Below are 22,005 nucleotides of genomic sequence, written 5' to 3' on the forward strand. Positions count from 1 at the left end.
CAAATGGCCTGCTTCCATTTCGATTCTGGTGAGGTCAGGGAAAGTAGTAAATGTTGAAATTATGTACTTACCAAAAAAGTTCAAAGTAAGCAATGTTGTTTCTTTCCCATTCAGAACATCGATATAGCAAGCATCAAGTCAAAACAAATCTGCCTAATTCTTTACGATAAATCAAAATTTATCGTAATTCAGGCACTGAAAAATCTGACTTTCAAAGCAGTCCAAGATATAAAGGCACATCTCATCCTGCATTACAGTTAAAGGCATGGGCAGAAAAATGGCACATGGCGTTTCATCCGGACAAGTGTGAGGGAATGAATTTTTGAAGGTCAAATACAGGTGGAAATTATACACTGAATGGCAGAACCTTTTGGTCTATTGATATGTAGAAGGAGCTGGGTGTGCAGGTCTATAGATCACTGAAGCAGGCAGCACAGGTAGATAAGGCAGTGGAAAAAAAGGCCTGCAGCATGCTTGCCTTCATTGGAAGGAGCATTGAGAATAAGGATAGGCAAGTTATGCTGCAGCCTTATAGAACTTTAGTTAGGCCACACTTGGAATGTTGCGAGCAGTTCTGATCACCATACTACAAGGAGGATGTGGATGCTCTGGAGAGGATACAGAAAAGGTTTTCCAGGATGTTGCCTGGTATGGGGAATTTTAGCAATGAAGAACAGAACACAGGACCTGATAAAAGTTTAAAAGTTTGCGAATGGCATGGAGAGTGGAAAGTTTGAGGCCTTTTCCTAGGGTGAGGGACACAAGTTCAAGGTGCAGGGGGTGGGGGGAGGTTTCAACAGAAATGTGCAAGTTAAGATTTTCACACAAAGCATGGCAAGTGCCTGGAATGGACTGCCAGAGGTGTTGGTGGAAGCAGACACAAAAGCAGCATTCAAGTCGTCCCTGGACAAATATAGGAGTAGCAAGAGAATCGACTAATACAGATCCTTCAACTGAAAACAGTTTTAGTATGAAAGAGCAAAAATGTGTCAGCATAGGGCTGACACATTTCGTACTGTATTGTTGTGTGCATTACTCAAAATTGCATGCTTTGGAGGATCAAATATAATATGCTCAAGTCGATATGATGCCACCTAATTAAGAAAATGGCAGTTCTATCTATACATCCATCACAATACCCATGCATCTTTCGTTTTTCCACCATGACAAAATAACCCTTAGCAGTTACATAATAGAACTGATGGTTAACTTCCACTTTATTCAAGGATCAAATACAAAGCTATTTCTTGAAGGAAACTTAAATGATCTACAGAAGGAATCCAAAATGAGCTTGATTATTAAACACTACCAGAAAAGACTATGTTTAAGAAAAGGGATAGAAAACCAATTCCAGTATGTATGAAACAACTGAAATTCTACCAAAGGGAACAACAGAGAATAACCTGGACAACACATACAAACTAACCAAATTTAATTTTAAATTTCAACAAACGGTGACAACATATTCACAGGGATATGATGAGAGGAAGACTCAGGGATTCACACTATGTGGATGATCATTTTGAGCAACATTTAAGATCATTCCTGCTCCCTCTGGCCCACACAATCAGTTTCAGCCTGGGTATCTTCTGTCCAGCTGCTATCGCTCAGCAGCAATTGGCACAACACTCCTGCACTGAGGTTAAAACTAAGTCATGGCACTGAAGACATCTGGACTTTCACGACAGCCTACTTAGAAGCATGATCCAAACCAATGGCTAAATCATCACCTTAAATACTGTGGTGTCTGGGAAAGGGGCTGCTCAAATTTGAAACTTTCACTCCCATCTTTCACTCATCATGGCAGTGGTAGCAGTGTTGAAATCAGATGGCTTCCAACAAAAACTGACATGGCAGCTTAAAAAAATGGCAAATTAAAAAGGCATATTGAGGATGCACCTGCTTGTCCTTTTTTCAAAGTTACCAAAATATAAAGCTTTCAGGAGAAGGAAGTGAAGAATGTCTCAGTGTGAACATGGGTAAAAACTTTGAACAGCATTCAAGAGGTGCCACATGAAGAGAAGTTTAGAAGGTATCCAAACATTATACAGCCAGCAATGATGTCAAATTCTCCTCTTAATAAACATGGTTTCCATCTTACAATACGGAGAGGAAGTTGAACAAAGACAATCATTAGCTTCTCAGCAGCTCAGAAAGCCTTCAGGCCATCTTCGAATCATTTCCAATGAAGTAGCCATGATTCACACAAGTAATACAATACTAGTAATCAACCTGAAGGCATGCCATTAATGCACGTCACTGTGATGGATCTGTGAATTATCACTGTTGAAGTTTTTACGTAACACTTCATCAAGCAAATTTTAAGGTACTTACATTGTTGAAATCACAATTTCATCTAACGGCAAAGACAGGTGGTGTGGGTGTTGTTATCAGTCCAATGGAAGTTGATCTGCAGCACTTACAATTTCCAAAGAAGGATCTAATTAATTTGTAACATAATTTAAAAACCATCTGGCCAGCAGTAAAGTTACATGGCTAATTTGTGTCGTTATTCTCACCTATCAGCAAAGATTCACTTTGAAGATTAATTATAAGGTTACTTTAAGTGCCCTGAAGCACGTGGACAGTATGAATGTTAGACATTTTTACATTATGTGAATAAAATCAATGCATATGAAAAAGGTTATAATGAACAGGTAATGGCAGCATACAAACAACTAAATACTTTATTTACGGAATTTGAGATCAAAGATATCCGTGCAGATGATTAAAGGTAACTTGCTTCAGGTAAAGCATAGCTCACCAGAGGGAGCATAATTATGAGCACATTCCCCTGTGTCCAATTCTTAATTTTCCGGTGTCTTTTACATTACTGAACACATTTAATTCAGCAAATGTCTGAGTACATTTATTGTCGTTAGCTTAGTAATTGCATTTCAAGGAGTGGTGATGATGATTAACAGGTATTACAAAACAATAAATGGGTCGCAACATAATTAATCCTCAAGATATTGACTTTCATACAGTGTGCTGCATTCTTTCAATGATTTTGACAGTGGAGTCAAATATTACTGTATTATTTATTGCTTACGCAAGACAAAGTGAATCTTTTCAGTTTATTCTAATCATCGAAGGTTGGATTGAGAAAACAAATTGTTTTCTGCAAATTTTGATGAGGATGTAATACTTATATTTCATTGAGCAAAAATATTACTTGAGAAACTAGATCACATTTGCAGTACTTGAAAAATTTCATTGGTTAACTGCTTATCCTTCAAAGAATAGTTCACAGGATAAGGGAGTGTTTAAAAGGAGCAAGAGTCAATATAAACATTATGGTTAATGGATTCCAGACTCACAAGGAGCAGATCACATGGAAAAATGAGACCATTCAGCCCCTTGAGCCTATTCCACTATTCAATGTTTTTAATTGCTTATCTCCATGTCAATGCATTTACCTAATCTGATTGCATATCTTTTGAGATTCAAGGCCAACAAAAAAAATTCATCTCTATCACTGTTGAGAATTTCAATTGATTAATAGCCTTCCACTACCCTCTGAAGTCCAAGTGCTTACTAATTTCACTTCAAAATAAGCCAAATCAAATGTTGATCAATATTTCTCCGGTTCTGGATTCATTCACTGAAAAAAAGGTTTCACTGCACCATTCTGTTAAATCCATTAGTTCATCCAAATACTTGAACTAGATCATCCATTACTATCAAAACTCAAGGGAATACAAACTAAGTTAATAAAATCTAGTTCTTTTTTCTCACATATGCATATTTCATTTGAAGCACGTGTTTGCGGTGATACTGTTTGTCCATCTTATCTTTGGGGCATGGATAGAGTGAATAATCAAGGTCTTTTCCCCAGGGAACTAAGTCCAAAACTAGAGGACATAGGTTTAAGGTGAGAGGGAAATGATTTAGAAGGGACCTAAGGGGCAACTTTTTCATGCAGATGGTGTGTGTATGGAATGAACTGCAAGAGAAAGAGGCGAGACTGGTGCAATTATTACTTTTAAAAGGTATGAATAAGAAGGGTTTGGAGGGATATGAGCCAAATGGGATTAGATTAATTCAGGTTATCTGCTCATCATGGACACGTTGGACAGAAGGGTATATTTCTGTGCTATCATCTTATGCTATTACAAACTGTCAAAGTTGGTTTGGCCCATAAAACAATTCCATACTTTCAATGCCAAGATTGATGTTTAGACCTGTCTCCACCAATAAGGTGATCAACTTTTCACCTAGTAAAATTAATGTTTTGTGCTATACGATCACTAGCAATTGGCCTCAATCCTCAGCCTCCATTTTTCACCTGTATTTTTCAAATCTAAAATCTATGGTAACATGGCAACACCACAGTAACTGCACAAAACATTAGCACAGAACTCCAGACAAGGCCTGAACAAGGATATATTTAACTCACAACTTGGGACAAAGCTTAACAGTCAAATGCCCTAGTTTCTCTTATTTATGAATGTAGATTTTCAAATCTTCTATTCCTCGACAGTATCTCAGATTGAGAAAAAAAAATCTGATTTGTCTCAGTTCAGAGTCAACTAAAGATTTCCTTACATTGACTTCCATATTCATCCTGCACATCTGACAACATCGTAGGTAAATTTATCAGGTGTAACTGTGCTAATACAAAAGATTTTGCAAAATCTTTTCTTCCAGGCCCATCCCTGAAGTAATCTGGTACACTTATCTTTGGAGCTCAATCAGCTGCATAAAGTCCACATTTGTGGTTGGTGGCACTTATACAAAGACTTGTACTTCTCTCAAGGGCACAGTAATTATCTAATGAACACCAGTTAAGTAAGACTGCAACACATACAGTATTAAAATATTAATTTTTTAGACTTCAGAGTGCTGTTTTTTTATCATTTAGGTGACAACTGTAGATGAACAAAACATTGCTACATAACACTTCTGGAGCTATGAGGGGGTCGACATGATCAATGAAAAGTGATAAGCAGGAAGTGGTAGAAAATGCATAGATTATTGAAGCATAAGATCGTGAATCAGTCTTCCTGAAACAATCGCAAATACTTTTTTAATCATATTGGCAGACAAAAGGAAGCTGAACTTACAGAAGTGGAAGGAACTAGCAATATATTCTATCTTATGTTTAACACCTGGTCAAACAGACCAAACTCTGTTGCTCAACACATTTAAATTTAATTTAAACAAACAAAATTACATCAGTGCACAATATTGCTGACTGAGCCATGACTATTATTTTTATCTAAGGTTCAAGCTTACACACCATTTATTTTTGAAGCGTACTAGTTTAGACACCAGGAACACTAAAGACATGGCAGAATTTACTATACCTTTCATTTCCTTCATCATCACTCTGTAGAAGGTTATCATCCAGTTCCTCATCAGATTGATCAGACTGATTCTAGTGTGGGAAGAATAACAAATATCAAATGCAGTTAATTGAGACAGCAACATCATGTTAAATAATTCTGAATGACTTCATGTAAAACTTACAACTTAAGTTTTCATTCACTACAGCACAATTTTCAACTCTCACCCATCAGGTTTCAGCTATTACAAAAACTGTTTCTGATTAAGCAATTCATGATTGCACACAGTAAAACAGCAACTTGGAGGACTAATGCAAAGAAAATCATCAAACAAACTGGAAAAGAGCAATTAGTAAATTTCTGTGTTGTACTCAACAGCACTGATTTTTCTACACTGTGGTTTCAAAACCAGGAAATACAATTTGGCTCATAAACAGCATAAACCACCTCTTCATATCTGCAACAAATTCAAGAGCAACTTCATTGCAATCCAGTTGGGGAAGTGTGATGATCGGTATGGATGACAACCAAAAACTAGGTTTTGAACAAAGAGTGTTTTATTACTGTATTAAGTAACATAGAAACTGCATCATAATCTGTGGCATGAGATCACCTCCAGCATTGTTCACTTCAGAACAGATTTCATGTATAATGGACTACTCATTTTAAAGTTGAATTTAACAAATTTATGTTTATGCTGCCATTCTATGCATTTAATAAAAGATGCACTAAGTTTGCTCATCAATCCAGCGTTTAAAAAAAAACTAGCGGCCCAAATATTAAATCTATTGCTCATTTTGCAATCAAGCATGCAAGAAAGGTACAAAATGGACAGAACTAAGAATTCTAATACATGATCTGTCAAAATCCATTATAGGTTGTTCCTCTATAACGTGATGGTCGCAGTCTTGTGCAACCTTACATAATAGAAATATCGCGCATTAAAAGCAGAGCTTAAAAAGTGTTGGCGATGCAATCGTGTTACTGCCAACGCATGTTTTAAACGTGAGCTATAGAAACAATGTCCCCAATTCGGCAATCATATTATATCCAATTCACATTAACAAAACATGCATTATAGCAGAACAACCTGTACAGAATGGTTTTCGATTCACCTTACCTTTTTGCTCAAACCCCAGTCATCACTAAGCAAATCATCTTCAAGATCACTGTCAGAAAGACAAAATAATTTAATATATACATTTAATTGTTTGCTCACATGATAAACATTTCAAACAATATACAAAACTAAATACTGCAGACTTCCATTTTGCTACCTGGATAGAAATAGTTCTGTTACTGATACATTAACAAGGCATCATTTAATAAGTGACTAATATTCCAAACCAAATCATTTTGCAGAAAGAAATTATTTCAAAAAGAAAACCACTTAATTCTGGTGCATTAAATCACACTTGCAAGCAAGCTTGCATGATCAGTTAACTTGTCTAATAGCACAAAGACAGTACACAAGTGCAATTTATCTACCCATGATGAAAAGCTTTTTTGCAGACACAAATTAACTTGAGGACTATTTTGAATGCAATGGGTGCAAATGTAACCCCACTACTTAAAAACAGAATTAGACACCAATTAGCCAAATATCAATTAAGAGAGGCTGACGTGGGGTCGGGGGGTGAAGATAGGAGGCAGGAGGAGGGGAGACACAGAGGAAGAGCACTGAGATGGGGAGGGGAAGCGAGAGGGGTCGGAAGGGAGGGATTATTAGAAAAACTGAGATACTGTTTGGGAATTATGAATCTGATTAGACAAGCAGACTGGAGGTCTATGACAGTGGGCTGAGAAATAGCAGATGGAATTTAATTCATATAAATAGGAGGTGCTGCATTTTAGGAAAGCAAATCTTAGCAGGACTTGTACACTTAATGGTAAGGTCCTTACGAGTGTTGCTGAACAAAGAAATCTTGGAGTGCAGGTTCATAGCTCCTTGGAAGTGGAATCGCAGGTAGGTAGGATAGTGGAAAAAGGTGTTTAGTATACTTTCCTTTATTGGCCAAAGCATTGAGTATAGGAGTTAGGAGGTTATGTTGCGGCTGTACAGGACATTGGATAGGCCACTTTTGGAACATAGTGTGCAACTGTGATCTCCCTTCCATAGGAAGGAAGGATTTTGTGAAATTGAAAGGACTCAGAAAATATTTACAAAATGTTGCTCGGGTTGGAGGGTTTAAGCTATCGAGAGAAGCTGAATAGGCTCGGGCTGTCGCAGGCTGAGTGGGTGACCTTATAGAGGTTTATAAAATCATGAGGGGTATGGGATAGGGTAAATAGACAAGGTATTTTCCCAGGGTTGGGGGGAATCCAAAACTAGAGGGCATAAGTTTAGGGTGAGAGAGAAGATTTAGAAGGTACCCAAAGGGCAACTTTTTCACACAAAAGGTGGTGTGTGTATGGAATGAGCTGCAAGAGGGAGTGGTGGAGACTGGCACGATTATAATTTGAAAGAAATCCGAATGGGTACATGAATAGGAAGGGTTGAGAGGGATATGGACCAAGTGCTAGCAAACAGGACTAGATTAATTTAGGGTGTCTGGAGGGCATGGACAAGATGGACCAAAGTGTCTGTACATCTCTATGAGCCTGACATCACTGGTGGGCAAGTTGTTGGAGAGAATCCTGAGTGACAGGATGTATAGGTATTTGGAAAGGCAAGGACTGATTTAGGGATCGTCAACATGGCTTTGTGCGTGGGAAATCATGTCTCACAAACTTGATTGAGTTTTTTGAAGAAGTAACACAGAGGATTGATGAGGGCAGAGCAGTAGATGTCATCTATATGGACTTTAGTAAGGCATTCAACAAAGTTTCCCATGGGAGACTGGTTAGCAAGGTTAGATCTTATGGAATACAGGGAGAACTAGCCATTTGGATACAGAACTGGCTCAAAGATGGAAGACAGAAGATGGTGCTGGAGGGTTGTTATTCAGACCGGAGGCCTATGACCAGTTTTTATGATTAGAGGTAAAGTAAAAATAAGCAAAGAAGTTATTAACTATCTTTAAAAATCACTGGCCCAGTCTCAACATTTGTATCACACGATGTTAAGCAGCAAATCTTAGGAATGATGTGAAATTCTCAGAGGTTACAGAAAAGACGTGTAAGAATAGCCCCAGAGATGAAGAGCTTCAAATACATGGATAGATTAGAGCATCAAGCCTTGTTCACGACAGAAGGCAGAAAGGTGATACAAGTGTTTAAAATCACAAATCATAGACAGGCTAGTTAGGGACAAAGTGTTTCCACTGGCAAAAGGGTCAAGAGTCAAAGGACACTGATCTGAGGTCAACGGCAAAAAAAAACCCCAACAGCAGCATCAGGGAAAAATATTTTCATGTGGCAAGCTGATATGACTTGGATTCTACTGTCTGAGAGATTCAATTGTGGCATTCCAAAGGGAACAAGGGAGAAACTTTGCAATTATGGGAAATGGGTAGGGCTTTGAGGCTAACTGAATTGCCCTGAAGAGCAGGCCTGGCCAGGACAGGCCGAACAGCTTCCTTCTGTTCTGTAACCACAGTACAATTCTGTGTAACAGAACTCCTACTCTACTTCAAGTAAGAGCACAGTGGATATTGGAGACCTGATATAAAAACACTGCTGCAGAAACCCAACAGCTCTGGCAGCATCTGTGAAAACAGAAGCAGAGGTAAGGGTCTGAGTACAATATGACTCTTCCTTGAAGCTAGTTTTTACTTTCGGACTGAAAATTAAAGAATTGTTCATTCTCCTCAGGCTTCCAAGATTTAAGATTTGGAAATTACAGATTATCCCAAATAATCAGTGGATAATCCATAAATGATTTTAAGCCAGTTTATTAACAAGCAAGGTTTAGGAATGATACACAAGCTAAGTAAAGCAGAAAAGGCATAGGACTTGAAGTAAATTAAAACACTATCATGCAGCGTGGATGATAAAAGGTGGGGGGAATCAGCGGATTCTGAACAGCATAAATGATTGCGGCCGTCTCCTCAGAATACTTCACTGTTTTCAAGTTGAGCTCCAGGGCTTCAGGCAGCAGCCTTTTCTGTTTTATTCAGTTAGTCTTCGAGTTAATCAAATTGTTGGTGATTGATGCATGGATAATTTTGAAAAGCCTTACTATCCAAAGCCATGTCCTAACAAAAGTTGAAGCTAACATTGTTGCACAGAGATATGCTCTCTCCTGTCAAAAATGTCGGTTTCATGGAACATAGAACAATACAGCGCAGAAAAGGCCCTTCAGCCCTCGATGTTGCGCCAATCTGTGAACTCAGCTCGTTCCCATACACTATCCCAATCATCATCAATGTGCTTATCCAAGGATTGTTTAAATCTCCCTAATGTGGCTGAGTAGACTATATTGGCAGGTAGGGCATTCCACACCTTCACCACTGAGTGAAGAACCTGCCTCTGATATCTGTCTTAAATTTATCACCCCTCAATTTGTCATTATGCCCCCTCATACAAGTGAACATCATTATCCTAAGAAAAAGACTTCCACTGTCTACTCTAATCCTCTGATCATCTTGTAGGTCTCTATCAAATCACCCCTTAGCCGCCTTCTTTCCAATGAGAACAGACCCAAGAGACTCAGCCTTTCCTCATAAGACCTTCCCTCCAGACCAGGCAACATCCCAGTAAATCTCCTCTGCACCTTTTCCAATACTTCTACATTCTTCCCGAAATATGGCGACGAGAACGGTACACAATATTCTAAGTGTGGCTGCACTAGCATTTTGTATTGTTGCAGCATGATATTGCGGCTCCGGAACTCAATCCCTCTTTCAATGAAACCTAACACACTGTATGCCTTCTTAACAGCACTGTCAACTTGGGTGGCAACTTTCAAGGATCTATGTACATGGACGCCAAGATCCCTCTGCACAAGAATCTTTTCATTGACCCAGTACTCTGCCTTCCTGTTATTCTTCCCAAGTGAATCACCTCACATTTAGCTGCATTGAACTCCATTTGCCACCTCTCAGTCCAATTCTGCAGTTTATCCAAGTTCCGCTGCAACCTGCAACAATCTTCCAAACTGTCCACTACTCCACCGACTTTAGTGTCATCTGCAAACTTACTAAACCATCCACCTATACCTGAGTCATTTATAAAAAGTGACAAACAGCAGTGGCCCCAAAACAGATACTTGTGCCACATCACAAGTAACCCAACTCCAGGCTGAATATTTTCCATCAGCCTTCTTACAGGAAACCAGTTTCTAATCCAAACTGCTAACTCACCCTCAATCCCACGCCTCTGCATTTTCTCCAAAAGCCTACCATGTGGAATCTTATCAAAGGCTTTACTGAAGTCCATGTATACCACATCAACTGCCCTACCCTCATCTACATGCTTGGTCACCATCTCAGAAAACTCAATGAGGTTTGTGAGACACGACCTGCCCTTGACAAAACCATGTTGACTATTTGAAATCAAATTGTTGCTTGTTAGATGAATATAAGTCTTATCTCTTATAATCCTTTCCAAAACCTTTCCGACAATAGAAGTACCTGGGTCATCTCTATTGCCCTTCTAGAGCAAGGGCACAACATTTGCAATCCTGCAGTCCTCTAAACCTGTAGACAATGACGACTCAAATATCAAAGCCAAAGGCTCTGCTATCTCCTCTCTAGCTTCCCAGAGAATCCTCAGATAAATCCCATCCAGCCCAGGGGACTTGTCTACTTTCACTCCTTCTAGAATTGATAACACCTGTTCGTAACTAACCTTGATCCTTTCTAGTCTAATATCTCATACCTCATTCTTCTCCTCTACAATATTCTCCTTTTCCCCCCCGAGTGAAAACTGATGAGAAATGTTTGTTTAACACCTCTTCAATCTCCACAGGGTCCACACTCAACTTTCCACTTCTGTCTTTGACTGGCCCTATTCCTACCCTAGTCATCCTTTTATTCCTCACATACCTACAGAAAGCTTTACGGTTCTCCTTTATTCTATTTGCTAAAGCCTGCTTGTGTCCTCTCTTTGCTCTTCTTAACTCTTTAAATCCTACCTAGCTGATCTGTAACTCTCTATCGCCTCATCTGAACCATCTTGCCTCATCAATGTGTAAGCCTCCTTCTTCTGCTTAACAAGAGATGCAATTTCTGTAGTAAACCACGGTTCCCTTACCTTATCACTTCCTCCCTGCCTGACAGGGACATACCTATCAAGGACACGCAATATCGGTTTCCTCTTCAGTCTGTTTATACCTTAAATGCATGGAATCTTACATTAATCATATACTCAATTGTCGATTGGCAAGGAATGGATATTCAAACTAATCTATTTTTGGATATCTGTCAGAAATCTATGAAATCATCTTGTGTCTCATTCTTGTTAGAGTATCCTGTTTGACCTTCAGATAGTTGACTTACATATGGATCATGAAGTCATCTCCTACCCACCCCTACCTCTCAGGATTAGCAATGCCTTGTTTCAACCTGTTTGTACTGGAGACATGTCCTTGACCGAGAAAGTGGTTTTCATTGTCGTGTTTGCCAGTCTAGGAAACTGCTGTGCGAACATTCCTTATATGACTGAATCAGTAATTTCTATAACATTCAATATATTTCACAATATTTTATGAAATTATATTTTTTCCAAAATGTCTGTTTCCCTACACTGTATGTTTACACCCTACACCAGTAACAACTATTCAGTACTCAATGCACCGTTTTTCTCAAATGGTTTTGATGTACAGTACTGTTAATTTGCCTTTCAAATTGCACCTTCCTCTTATGTTTAAAAGCAAAATGAATGAGTAGAAAGCTGCAGAAATCTTTTGCCCAAATATCTCAGTTAAGAAAGGCAATTAGAATTCCTCAGTGACACAGTGGATAAAGGTGTTGGCTTGACTAAGTTCCAGTCAGTGCTGTGTTACCTCATGTCAGCCAAAGCCCCAGTTGCTATAATTAGCCTTTAGCCCTCTGAGCCAGTGATGAAAATTACCATAAAACATTCCATTAATTCTTGCTGGAAAATAGTTACGTCTAGGAATTAGGTTGAGGATAAAAATAGATTCATTTATGCTATCTTCCATGGTTAAGTATTGTATTGACATTCATGTTAAATGGAAGTAAATAAAATGGCTCTTGTATGAGGCACCAGAGGGTTACAAGCACCAATGGCGTTCCAATCCATATCTGAGGGGGAGAAATGGAGAGAAATATTGAAGTGGGGTTTAAAAAAAGCATTTCCCTCATCTCCCATTCCTTTATTTGCATTTATTTTGCTGCTCAGTGGTTGGACTGAACTTCCTGCTGGACTTTATTTCAAATATAGCTTATATCTAGTTTATTGAGAATTCAAGTAATTGAGCCAAAGAGCTTTCAGAGCACAAAACTTGCAACCATTTAAACTTTACAAAGGTTACGATGGAAATCATCCAAAGTCAGGATTCAATCACTCCCAATATTCTTCTCGAAGGTAATTCACTCCTCCCACCCTCCGATTAGTGGAAATCTTTCCAGTAAGGATTCTTTCTCCACTCCACCCATTCCAGGTATCCCACCGAATTGCTGTTACGGGGGAAAAAATCCTTTATCTAGTGTGGAAAAGATTCTTCATTTTTTTTTTAGTTAACTCTGAATGCTGAACCTGTTTTCATGAAAAGAACTCATTTCAGCCTTAAGTTTTTGTACAAAAAATGGGCAACAAGCTTGATCTCCTGCATCAACATGGATATGTTTTAGTACTGAGAATGAATTCATGACCTGACTCAGGACTTCCATTGAACCAAGGTTGGCATCTCACATTTAAATTCATGTTGGTCCCTAATAACACTCCAAATCATTTTGTGCAATTATGGTTTATACTGAAATTATTGACTTGTGTTATCATGAAGTTCCATAAACACGAGCACTTAGAGTCATAGAGATGTACAGCATGGAAACAGACCCTTCAGTCTAACCTGTCCATGCCAACCAGATATCCCAACCCAATCTAGTCCCACCTGCCAACACCCGGCCCATATCCCTCCAAACCCTTCCTATTCATATATCCATCTAAACGCCTCTTAAATGTTGCAATTGTACCAGCCTCCATCACATCCTCTGGCAGCTCATTCCATACACGTATTTATATCTTTCCCCTCTCACCCTAAACCTATGCCCTCTCGTTCTGGACTCCCCAACACCAGGGAAAAGACTTTGTCTATTTATCCTATCCACGTCCCTCATAATTTTGTAAACCTCTATAAGGTCACCCCTCAGCCTCCGACACTCCAGGGAAAACAGCCGCAGCCTGTTCAGCCTCTCCCTATAGCTCAAACCCTCCAACCCTGGCAACATCCTTGTAAATCTTTTCTGAACCCTTTCAAGTTTCACAACTGCCATAAATGCTGTTGGATGCGAATCTTATCAGATTGAGTGGATCGGTTGGAGAGACTGATAGAAGCGATGAGGAACTTGTAACAGTGTGTGACAGATGGCAGTTATAGGAAGGGGGGAAAAGTCTCAGATACAGTCACACAGAGGAGCTAACTCCAGGAAGAGTAAGAGAGGTTGGCACCTAAGGCAGGAGTCTTGTGGATAGACCAATTTCAAACAGGTATGCTGGTTTGAAAAATGTAGGGGGTGATGGATTCTCAGGGGAACGAAGCACGAACAGCCAAGTTTCTGGTATTGAGACTGGCTCGAATGCAACGAGGGATACGTCGGCTTCCAAGAGATCAATTCTGTTCGGGGATTCTGTAGTCAGAGGTACAGACAGACGTTTCTGTGGCCAGCAGAGAAAAAGCAGAATGGCATGTTGTTTCCCTGGTGCCAGGATCAAGGATGTCTCAGAGACGGTGCAGAATGTTCTCAAGGGGGAAGAGGGGCCAGCAAGAGGTCATTGTCCACTTTGGAACCAATGATATTGGAAGGGAAAAGGTTGAAATTCTGAAGGGAGATTACAGAGAGTTAGGCAGAAATTTAAAAAGGTCCTCAAGGATAGGAATATCTGGATTACTCCCAGTGCTACGAGCTAGTGAGGGCAGGAATAGGAGGATAGAGCAGATGAATGCATGGCTGAGGAACTGGTGTATGGGAGAAGGATTCACATTTTTGGATCATTGGAATGTCTTTTGGGGTAGAAGTGACCTGCTACAAGAAGGACAGATTGCACCTAAATTGGAAGGGGACCAATATACTGGCAGGGAAATTTGCTCGAACTGTTTGGGAGGATTTAAACTAGTCAGGTGGGGGGAGGGGGTGGGACCCAGGGAGATAATGAAGAAAGCGATCATTCTGAGACTGGTACAGTTGAGAACAAAAGTGAATCAAACAAACAAACAGTCAGGGCAGGCAGGGACAAGGTAGGACTAATAAATTAAACTGCATTTATTTCAATGCAAGGGGCCTAACAGGGAAAGCAGATGAACTCAGGGCATGGTTAGGAACATGGGACTAGGATATCACAGCAGTTACAGAAACATGGCTCAGGGATGGGCAGAACTGGCAGCTTAATGTTCCAGGATATAAATGCTACAGGAAGGTTAGAAGGGGAGGCAAGAAAGAAGGGGGAGTGGCATTTTTGATAAGGGATAGCATTACAGCTGTGCTGAGGGAGGATATTCCCAGAAATACATCCAGGGAAGTTATTTGGGTGGAACTGAGAAATAACAAAGGGATGATCACCTTATTGAGATTGTATTATAGACCCCCTAATAGTTAAAGGGAAATTGAAAAAAACTTGGAAGGAGATATCAGCTATCTATAAGAATAATAGGGTAGTTGTGGTCGGGGATTTTAACTTTCCAAACATCGACTGGGACTGGCATAGTGTTAAAGGTGTAGATGGAGAGGAATTTCTGAAGTGCATACAAGACAATTTTCTGATTCAGTATGTGGATGTACCTACTAGAGAAGGTGCAAAACCTGACCTCCTCTTGGGAAATAAGGCAGGGCAGGTGACTGAGGTGTCAGTGGGGGAGCACTTTGAGGCCAGCGACCATAATTCTTTCCATTTTAAAATAGTGATGGAAAAGGATAAACCAGATCTAAAAGTTAAGTTCTAAATTGGAGAAAGGCCAATTTTGACCTTTAGTCTAGAACTTTCAAAAGCTCATTGGAGGCAGATGTTCACAGGTAAAGGGACGGCTAGAAAATGGGAAGCCTTCAGAAATGAGATAACAAGAATCCAGAGAAAGTATATTCCTGTCAGGGTGAAAGGGAAGGCTGGTAGATATAGGGAATGCTGGATGACGAAAGAAATTGAGGGTTTGGTTAAGAAAAAGAAGAAAGCATATGTCAAGTATAGACAGGATAGATTGAGTGAATCCTTAGAACAGTATGAAGGCAGTAGGAGTATACTTAAGAGGGAAATCAGGAGGCCAAAAAGGGGACATGAGATAGCGTTGGCAAATAGAATTAAGGTGAATCCAAAGTGTTTTTACAAATATATTAAGCACAAAAGGGTAACTAGGGAGAGAATATGGCCCCTCAAAAGATCAGCAAGGCGGCCTTTGTGTGGAGCCACAGAAAATGGGGAAAATACTAAATGAATATTTTGCATCAGTTTTTACTGTGGAAAAGGATATAGAAGATATAGACTGTACGGAAATAGATGGTAACATCTTGCAAAATGTCCAGATTACAGAGGAGGAAGTATTGGATGTCTTGAAATGGGTAAAGGTGGATAAATCTCCAGGACGTGATCAGGTGTACCCGAGAACTCTGTGGGAAGCTGGAAAAGTGACTGCTGGGCCTCTTGCTGAGATATTTGCATTATTGATCGTCACAGGTGAGGTGCTGGGAGAGTGGAGATTGGCAAATGTGGTGCCACTGTTTAAGAAAGGCAGTAAAGACAAGCCAGGGAACTATAGACTGGTGAGCCTGACCTCAGTGGTGGGCAAGTTGTTGGAGGGAATCCTGAGGGACAGGATGTACATGTATTTGGAAAGGCAAGGACTGATTCGGGATAGTCAACACGGCTTTGTGGATGGGAAATCATGTCTCACAAACTTGATTGAGTTTTTTGAAGAAGTAACAAAGAGGATTGATGAGGGCAGAACAGTAGATGTGATCTGTATGGACTTCAGTAAGGTGTTCAACAAGGTTCCCCATGGGAGACTGGTTAGCAAGGTTAGATCTCATGGAATACAGGGAGAACTAGCCATTTGGATACAGAACTGGTGCAAAGGTAGAAGACAGAGGGTGGTGGTGGAGGGTTGTTCAGACTGGAGCCCTGTGACCAGTGTAGTGCCACAAGGAACGGTACTGGGTCCTCTACTTTTTGTCAGGATTCAGTCACTCCCAATGATTTACACAAATGATTTGGATGCGGGCATAAGAGGTACAGTTAGTACCTCCCCCCCACCTTATTTATCTCTCCACCCTGCAGGCTCCCTGCTCTCTTCCTAATGAAGGGCTTTTGCCCGAAACGTCGATTTTCCCGCTCCTAGGATGCGGCCTGACCTGCTGTGCTTTTCCAGCACCATTCTAATCTTGAGTCTGGTTTCTAGCATCTGCAGTCCTAGTTTTTACCCTTATATCTGAGGCGTTGACTTCTCCACCTCTTGATACTACCTGGCTTGCTGTGTTTTTTCAGCCTCCTGCTGGTCTACCAAACCATGCTGTGGCATTGGTTGCAAAGGTTCAAGAAAGTGGCTGACCACTATTTTCTCAAGAAAAATCAAGGATGGAGAATAAAAGCTAGCCTTGTCAGCAACACAAATCCCATGAATTAATAAGTCAGACTTTCATGCAAAAAGCAGCACACTGGGGAGAATGTATGTCTATGATATAAAGGTCAAATTATATCTTGAGAAAACATTGATTTGAAGATTAATGCTCCTGCTGTCCATTCCACCTCTGCAGCTTTAAACATGGGTTGATTAAGCCGGTTGTAGGTGTGTGCTCTCCAAACTATTTGCATTTCACAGATGACACTGGGTGAAATATGATCTGGCATATTGAGAAACTAAATGACAAACTGATTATAGGACACAAAAATCTGCATATTATTCACGTTAAGTAATTACAGCTTTTATGAAAAAGCTACCAGCAATTACTCATTTATTAATCTTTTATCTAGACAGCATACAAATGGTCAACTGCTGTCAGTGATGGCTGCTGCTGGCATTCATAAGAAATACCAGAGAAATGAAACCATCTGTGCAAATGCACTTGCTCGGGATTAATCTCATGCAGAGGTAGTTGGCTGAATGTTGTCAGGGATCGTTTCTGGGTCAGACTTGAGCAGGTTACAGGATTAATGATTTCAGAGGAAAAGTACTATAATTGCAGCTATCACAGTATGGACTGAATTGTACATCCAATCTGACAGGATAAAGAGTGGATCTAAGACTAGCTTTTGTCATTTAAGTCAGGGCAACTTTGTGGGTGGGCATGAACTCGCTGAAATGAATTGGGATCTTGGGCTAGAAGATAGATTAGTAGGGAGCCAGTGGTGGAAATCTAAAGGGATATTTTAGAATACTCCTAATAAGTACATTCCCTACAATAAAGAAAATTTTCAAGACAACCCCAATATTTATCATTAATTGAAACAGTTAAGGAAAAGCATATATTTGCTAAATGAAGGCTGGACTAAATGACTTGTTAGAATAATAGCAGAGAATGATTACAAGATTAACCAGGACAAATAAATTAAAGCACAAGAGGAGCCTAGCCAGAAATGTAAACAGGGAAATAAAGAATTCTCATAGGTAACTAAAAAGAATACAAAAAAAAACACCCCAGCAATACCTCTAAGTCAAAGGACTGAAGGAAGAGGGGAACTTGGCCAAATTATAATTACGAGGGTAGTAGCACTAAACAAACTGATAGAGGTGCAGGATATTAAGTCTCCAGATCCTGCTTGATGGACGTCATTGTACAATCTTAAAAGAAGTGGCCAAAAAGATATAGATGCACTCGTGTTAATTTTGGAGAATTCATTAGATTCTGAAAAGGTTACATCAAACTGGAAAGCTGTAAATTCAAGAAGGAAGGCAGAAAACATGAAACCATGGGCCAGTTAGCTTGAATCTATCATGGAGGTGGTGTCAAAATCACTCATTAACGGAGTTATAGCTAGGCATTTAGAAGTGATCAAGAGTATGGTTCAATGAAAGAGGAAACTGCTTAACTAATTTTTTGGTGTTTGCTGAAAGAGTAAAATGCACTGTGGATAAAAGTCCACTGATGTAAACTATAGCAATACAGGAATATAAAATATCCCTTTAAATATATGCCACTGCTTCTCTACTGATCTTTAATCCTGACAATTATCTCAGTTCATTTCAGTAGGCACAGCTTTCATGCCCACCATACAGTTGCCCTTCTTTAAATTCTGGAGGGTCTCTGGACCTGAAATGTTAACTCTGCTTCCTCTCAACAGATACTGCCAGACTTGCTGAGTTTTCATTAAATTGAAAAGATTTGGATTTCTACTTTTTAAGGTGCCACAGTAAAGATTATTGCACAAAGTAGGGACTCGGGGTAGAGAGGCTAACATATTAATATTACAAGATTGGTTGGTTTTTAAAAAGTGCATAAACAAGACTTTTTCAGGTTGTCCACCTGTGATGAGTGGCATCTCTCATGTGTCTCGGTGGCAGGCACACAACTTTTTACTATTTCTATCAATAACTTTGATCGTGGAACAAAGATATGATGGCTAAATTTGCAGCTGACAAAGATAGGGAGGAAGGTATGTTGTCAGAGTGACATGAATGCAGATGCAAAGTTATTCAGGAGGTAAATAGAATGTGATCCCTTTTTTAAGGAAGGCTGATTATAAAAGTAAGGAGTTTATGCTTCAGTAATCAGGATGTTGGTGAGATCATATCTTGAATACTGCATGCAGTATAGTCTCCTTATACAAGGACATAAAAGTATTTGGAGGCATTTCAGGGGAGGTTGGCCAGAACCTTCATGGGGGAAACCTATTGTGGAACAACTGCAGTCCGCAGATTCCTTAAGAACAAACCACGACAAGCAGACCAAACACAGCCAGAAACCCTAACCACCTTACCATACATTAAAGAAGTTTCAGAAATGACAGCCAGACTACTAAGACCCCTCGGAATCCTAGTAGCACACAAACCCACCAACACTCTCAAACAAAAACTAACAAACTTAAAAGACCCAGTACAACCCATGGACAAAACCAACGTCATCTACAAAATTCCATGCAAGGACTGCCACAAACACTATGTAAGACAAACAGGAAGAAAGTTAGCCACTAGGATACACGAACACCAGCTAGCCACAAAAAGACACGACCCTCTCTCCCTCGTAGCCCTACACACGGATGAAAAGTAAACACCATTTCGACTGGGACAACACATCTATCCTAGGACAGGCTAAGCAAAGACATGCCAGAGAATTCCTAGAGGCCTGGCACTCCAACCACAACACCATAAACAAATACATAGATCTAGATACCATCTACCAACCCCTCAGAAAACAAACAGGAAATGACATTACCACAAACCCCAGGAACCTTTCAATAGAAAGCAGGAGACAACAGCTACGCTTCACTTGGAGGTTGCCACTGATGATGTTACCTAGCCAGGTAATGAAACATCTGGATATCAAACCTACAGCTCAGCAAGCAAACCTACAACCTAAACTACAGGCGTATATCTAAAAGGAGGAGTGTAATTTGGAATTTTTAAACTTTATTTCTTATTTACAACTTTATACGAAGATGAACTGTTAACTTATTTCTTTATTTATCTACTTTTTAAACCTAAGAGTCTGTACCTAGATAGTTTGTACCTAAGATGGTGTCATGAATGACGACATTATAAACTCTTCACTGTACTCCTGTACATGAGTACATGTGACAATAAAACCTAATTCTAATTGCTGTGGGTCCGGAGTTGTGCGTAAACAAGACCAGGTAAGGATGGCAGATTTCTGGGTTTATACAACAATCAGTAGGGCTGTATAGTCACCCATGCTCATGCTCTTCACTGCAGATTAATTGATTGCAAATTTCATCATCTGCTGTGGTAGGATTTGAACCAGTCACCTGAGAACATTTACTCAGTGCCACCACCTCCAAAATATTATTTCTTTTTATTCTTCCAGCCAAAGGATGGATTATTCCAGAACATGCACTTCCAAGAAACTATTGCTAAAACACTCTACGAACTCAAGCAGGTTGCCTTTGGACAGCTGACTTGTTCGATCTATACGTAGATTAAACTTTTTACTAATTCCTGTGAAGTGGCCCACGCTGGCTGGTCAGCATTTATTGCCCATCCCTAGCTGCCCTTGAGAGAGCAATGGTGAGTTATCTTCTTAAACTACTGCAGTCCATCGGCTGTGGGTTGACCCATAATGCCATCAGGGAGGGAATTCCAGGATTTTGGCTTTGTGACAGCGAAGGAGTGGCACTATATTTCAGGATGGTGAGTGGCCTGGAGGGGAGCTTGCAGGTGGTGGGGTTCCCATTTATCTGCTGTTCTTGTCTTTCGAGATGAAAGTGGTCGTGGATTTGAAAGATGCTGTCTGAACATCTCCGGTGAAATTCTGTAGTATATCTTGTATATAGTATATGCTACTGCTACTGAATGTCCGTGGTGGAGAGTGTGGATGTCCTTGGATGTAATGCCAAGCAAGCAGGCTGATTTGTCCTGAACAGTATCAAGCTTCTGCCATGATTATGGCTGCAATTTTCTGACATGTTTCCACTATTTCTTCCAATATACTCTTCCCAAATGTGAAAGGACCTGTACACCACTTCCACAAGTGACTCATTGCTTTTATAAATTTCTCATTTTTAACCATAACATTCCCACATCCTGGTGTCCTGAACTTAAGTCTGGCTTCTCTGGTTACCTGTCTACCTTGTCCTAGCTTCCTACAATTCTTTAGCAGTCTATTATCTTCCATATTTCCAGTACAAATCCATGCTGACCTACAACCGTCACCCTGTAATGGATTTTAGATCATATTTATTTACTTCCATTTTCACACAGTTCAGGTTTTGCTCTAAATGCTACATGCATTCAAAATCTTTGCTTTTTAAAATTCTTTTAGCAAGCACAAACCATTATGTTGGTTTACTCCAAGGTTTATAATCTCTATGCCTTCGCATCGCATGTCCCCATAATTTCCCATATTAATGCCATTCTCCTCTGCATTGCCTTGACTCTTTGATTTATCCCAGCTCCCCAAATGTAATCTGCAGCTTCCACTATTTAGTTTGAAATGTCATTTTTTGCCTAGTTATGCAGCTGGCAAGAGCACCAGTCCCAATATGGTTCAAGCAGAGGCGGTCCCATTGGTACAAATCTCTTTCCCCAGTACTGTGCCCCAGACCAAAATCCAAATCTTCCATACAAGTCTTTGGGACACAGTAATCTCTCTCACTTTATATGCCTTATTCCAATTTGCATGTGGCACAGGTAATAACAAATTATCAGCTCTGAGTTCCTGGTTCTTTAATTGTCACATGGCTCCTTATATAGGCAGTGCAAAACCTTCTTTGGCGTAATGTCACTAGTACCTACATCGACCATGATGACTAGATCCTACTCCTCCCACTGCAAGCTCCTCTCTAACCCTGAGCACATCCAAATTCTAGTACCAGACAAGCAAAACTGCCCGCTGGACTCATGGTCTTTGCTGCAGAGAATGATAGCAATACCTCTGATGATAATTGCCCCCGACTAACACTGCATTTTTTTTTTACTCCCCCAACACCCAAATGCCTTCCTATACTAGAGTGCCATAGACCTCACTCTCATCAAAGCAATGTGAAAGGACCTCAA

General features: G+C 40.0%; 1 protein-coding gene across 2 annotated transcripts in view; it reads right to left on the reverse strand.

The window, feature by feature from the left end:
* rbm33a (RNA binding motif protein 33a) overlaps positions 1–22,005 on the reverse strand; it is a 162,425-nt gene that overhangs the window by 124,008 nt on the left and 16,412 nt on the right. For both annotated transcript variants that reach the window (XM_072576224.1, XM_072576223.1), the window contains exons 3-4: positions 6,409–6,457; positions 5,310–5,380 (exon numbers count right to left, since the gene is read on the reverse strand). In XM_072576224.1, coding sequence (XP_072432325.1) covers positions 5,310–5,380; positions 6,409–6,457 — 120 coding nt within the window. The remainder of the gene's footprint in view (positions 1–5,309; positions 5,381–6,408; positions 6,458–22,005) is intronic.

Source organism: Chiloscyllium punctatum, chromosome 8 (genome assembly GCF_047496795.1).
Source record: "Chiloscyllium punctatum isolate Juve2018m chromosome 8, sChiPun1.3, whole genome shotgun sequence".
Classification (NCBI taxonomy): domain Eukaryota; kingdom Metazoa; phylum Chordata; class Chondrichthyes; order Orectolobiformes; family Hemiscylliidae; genus Chiloscyllium; species Chiloscyllium punctatum.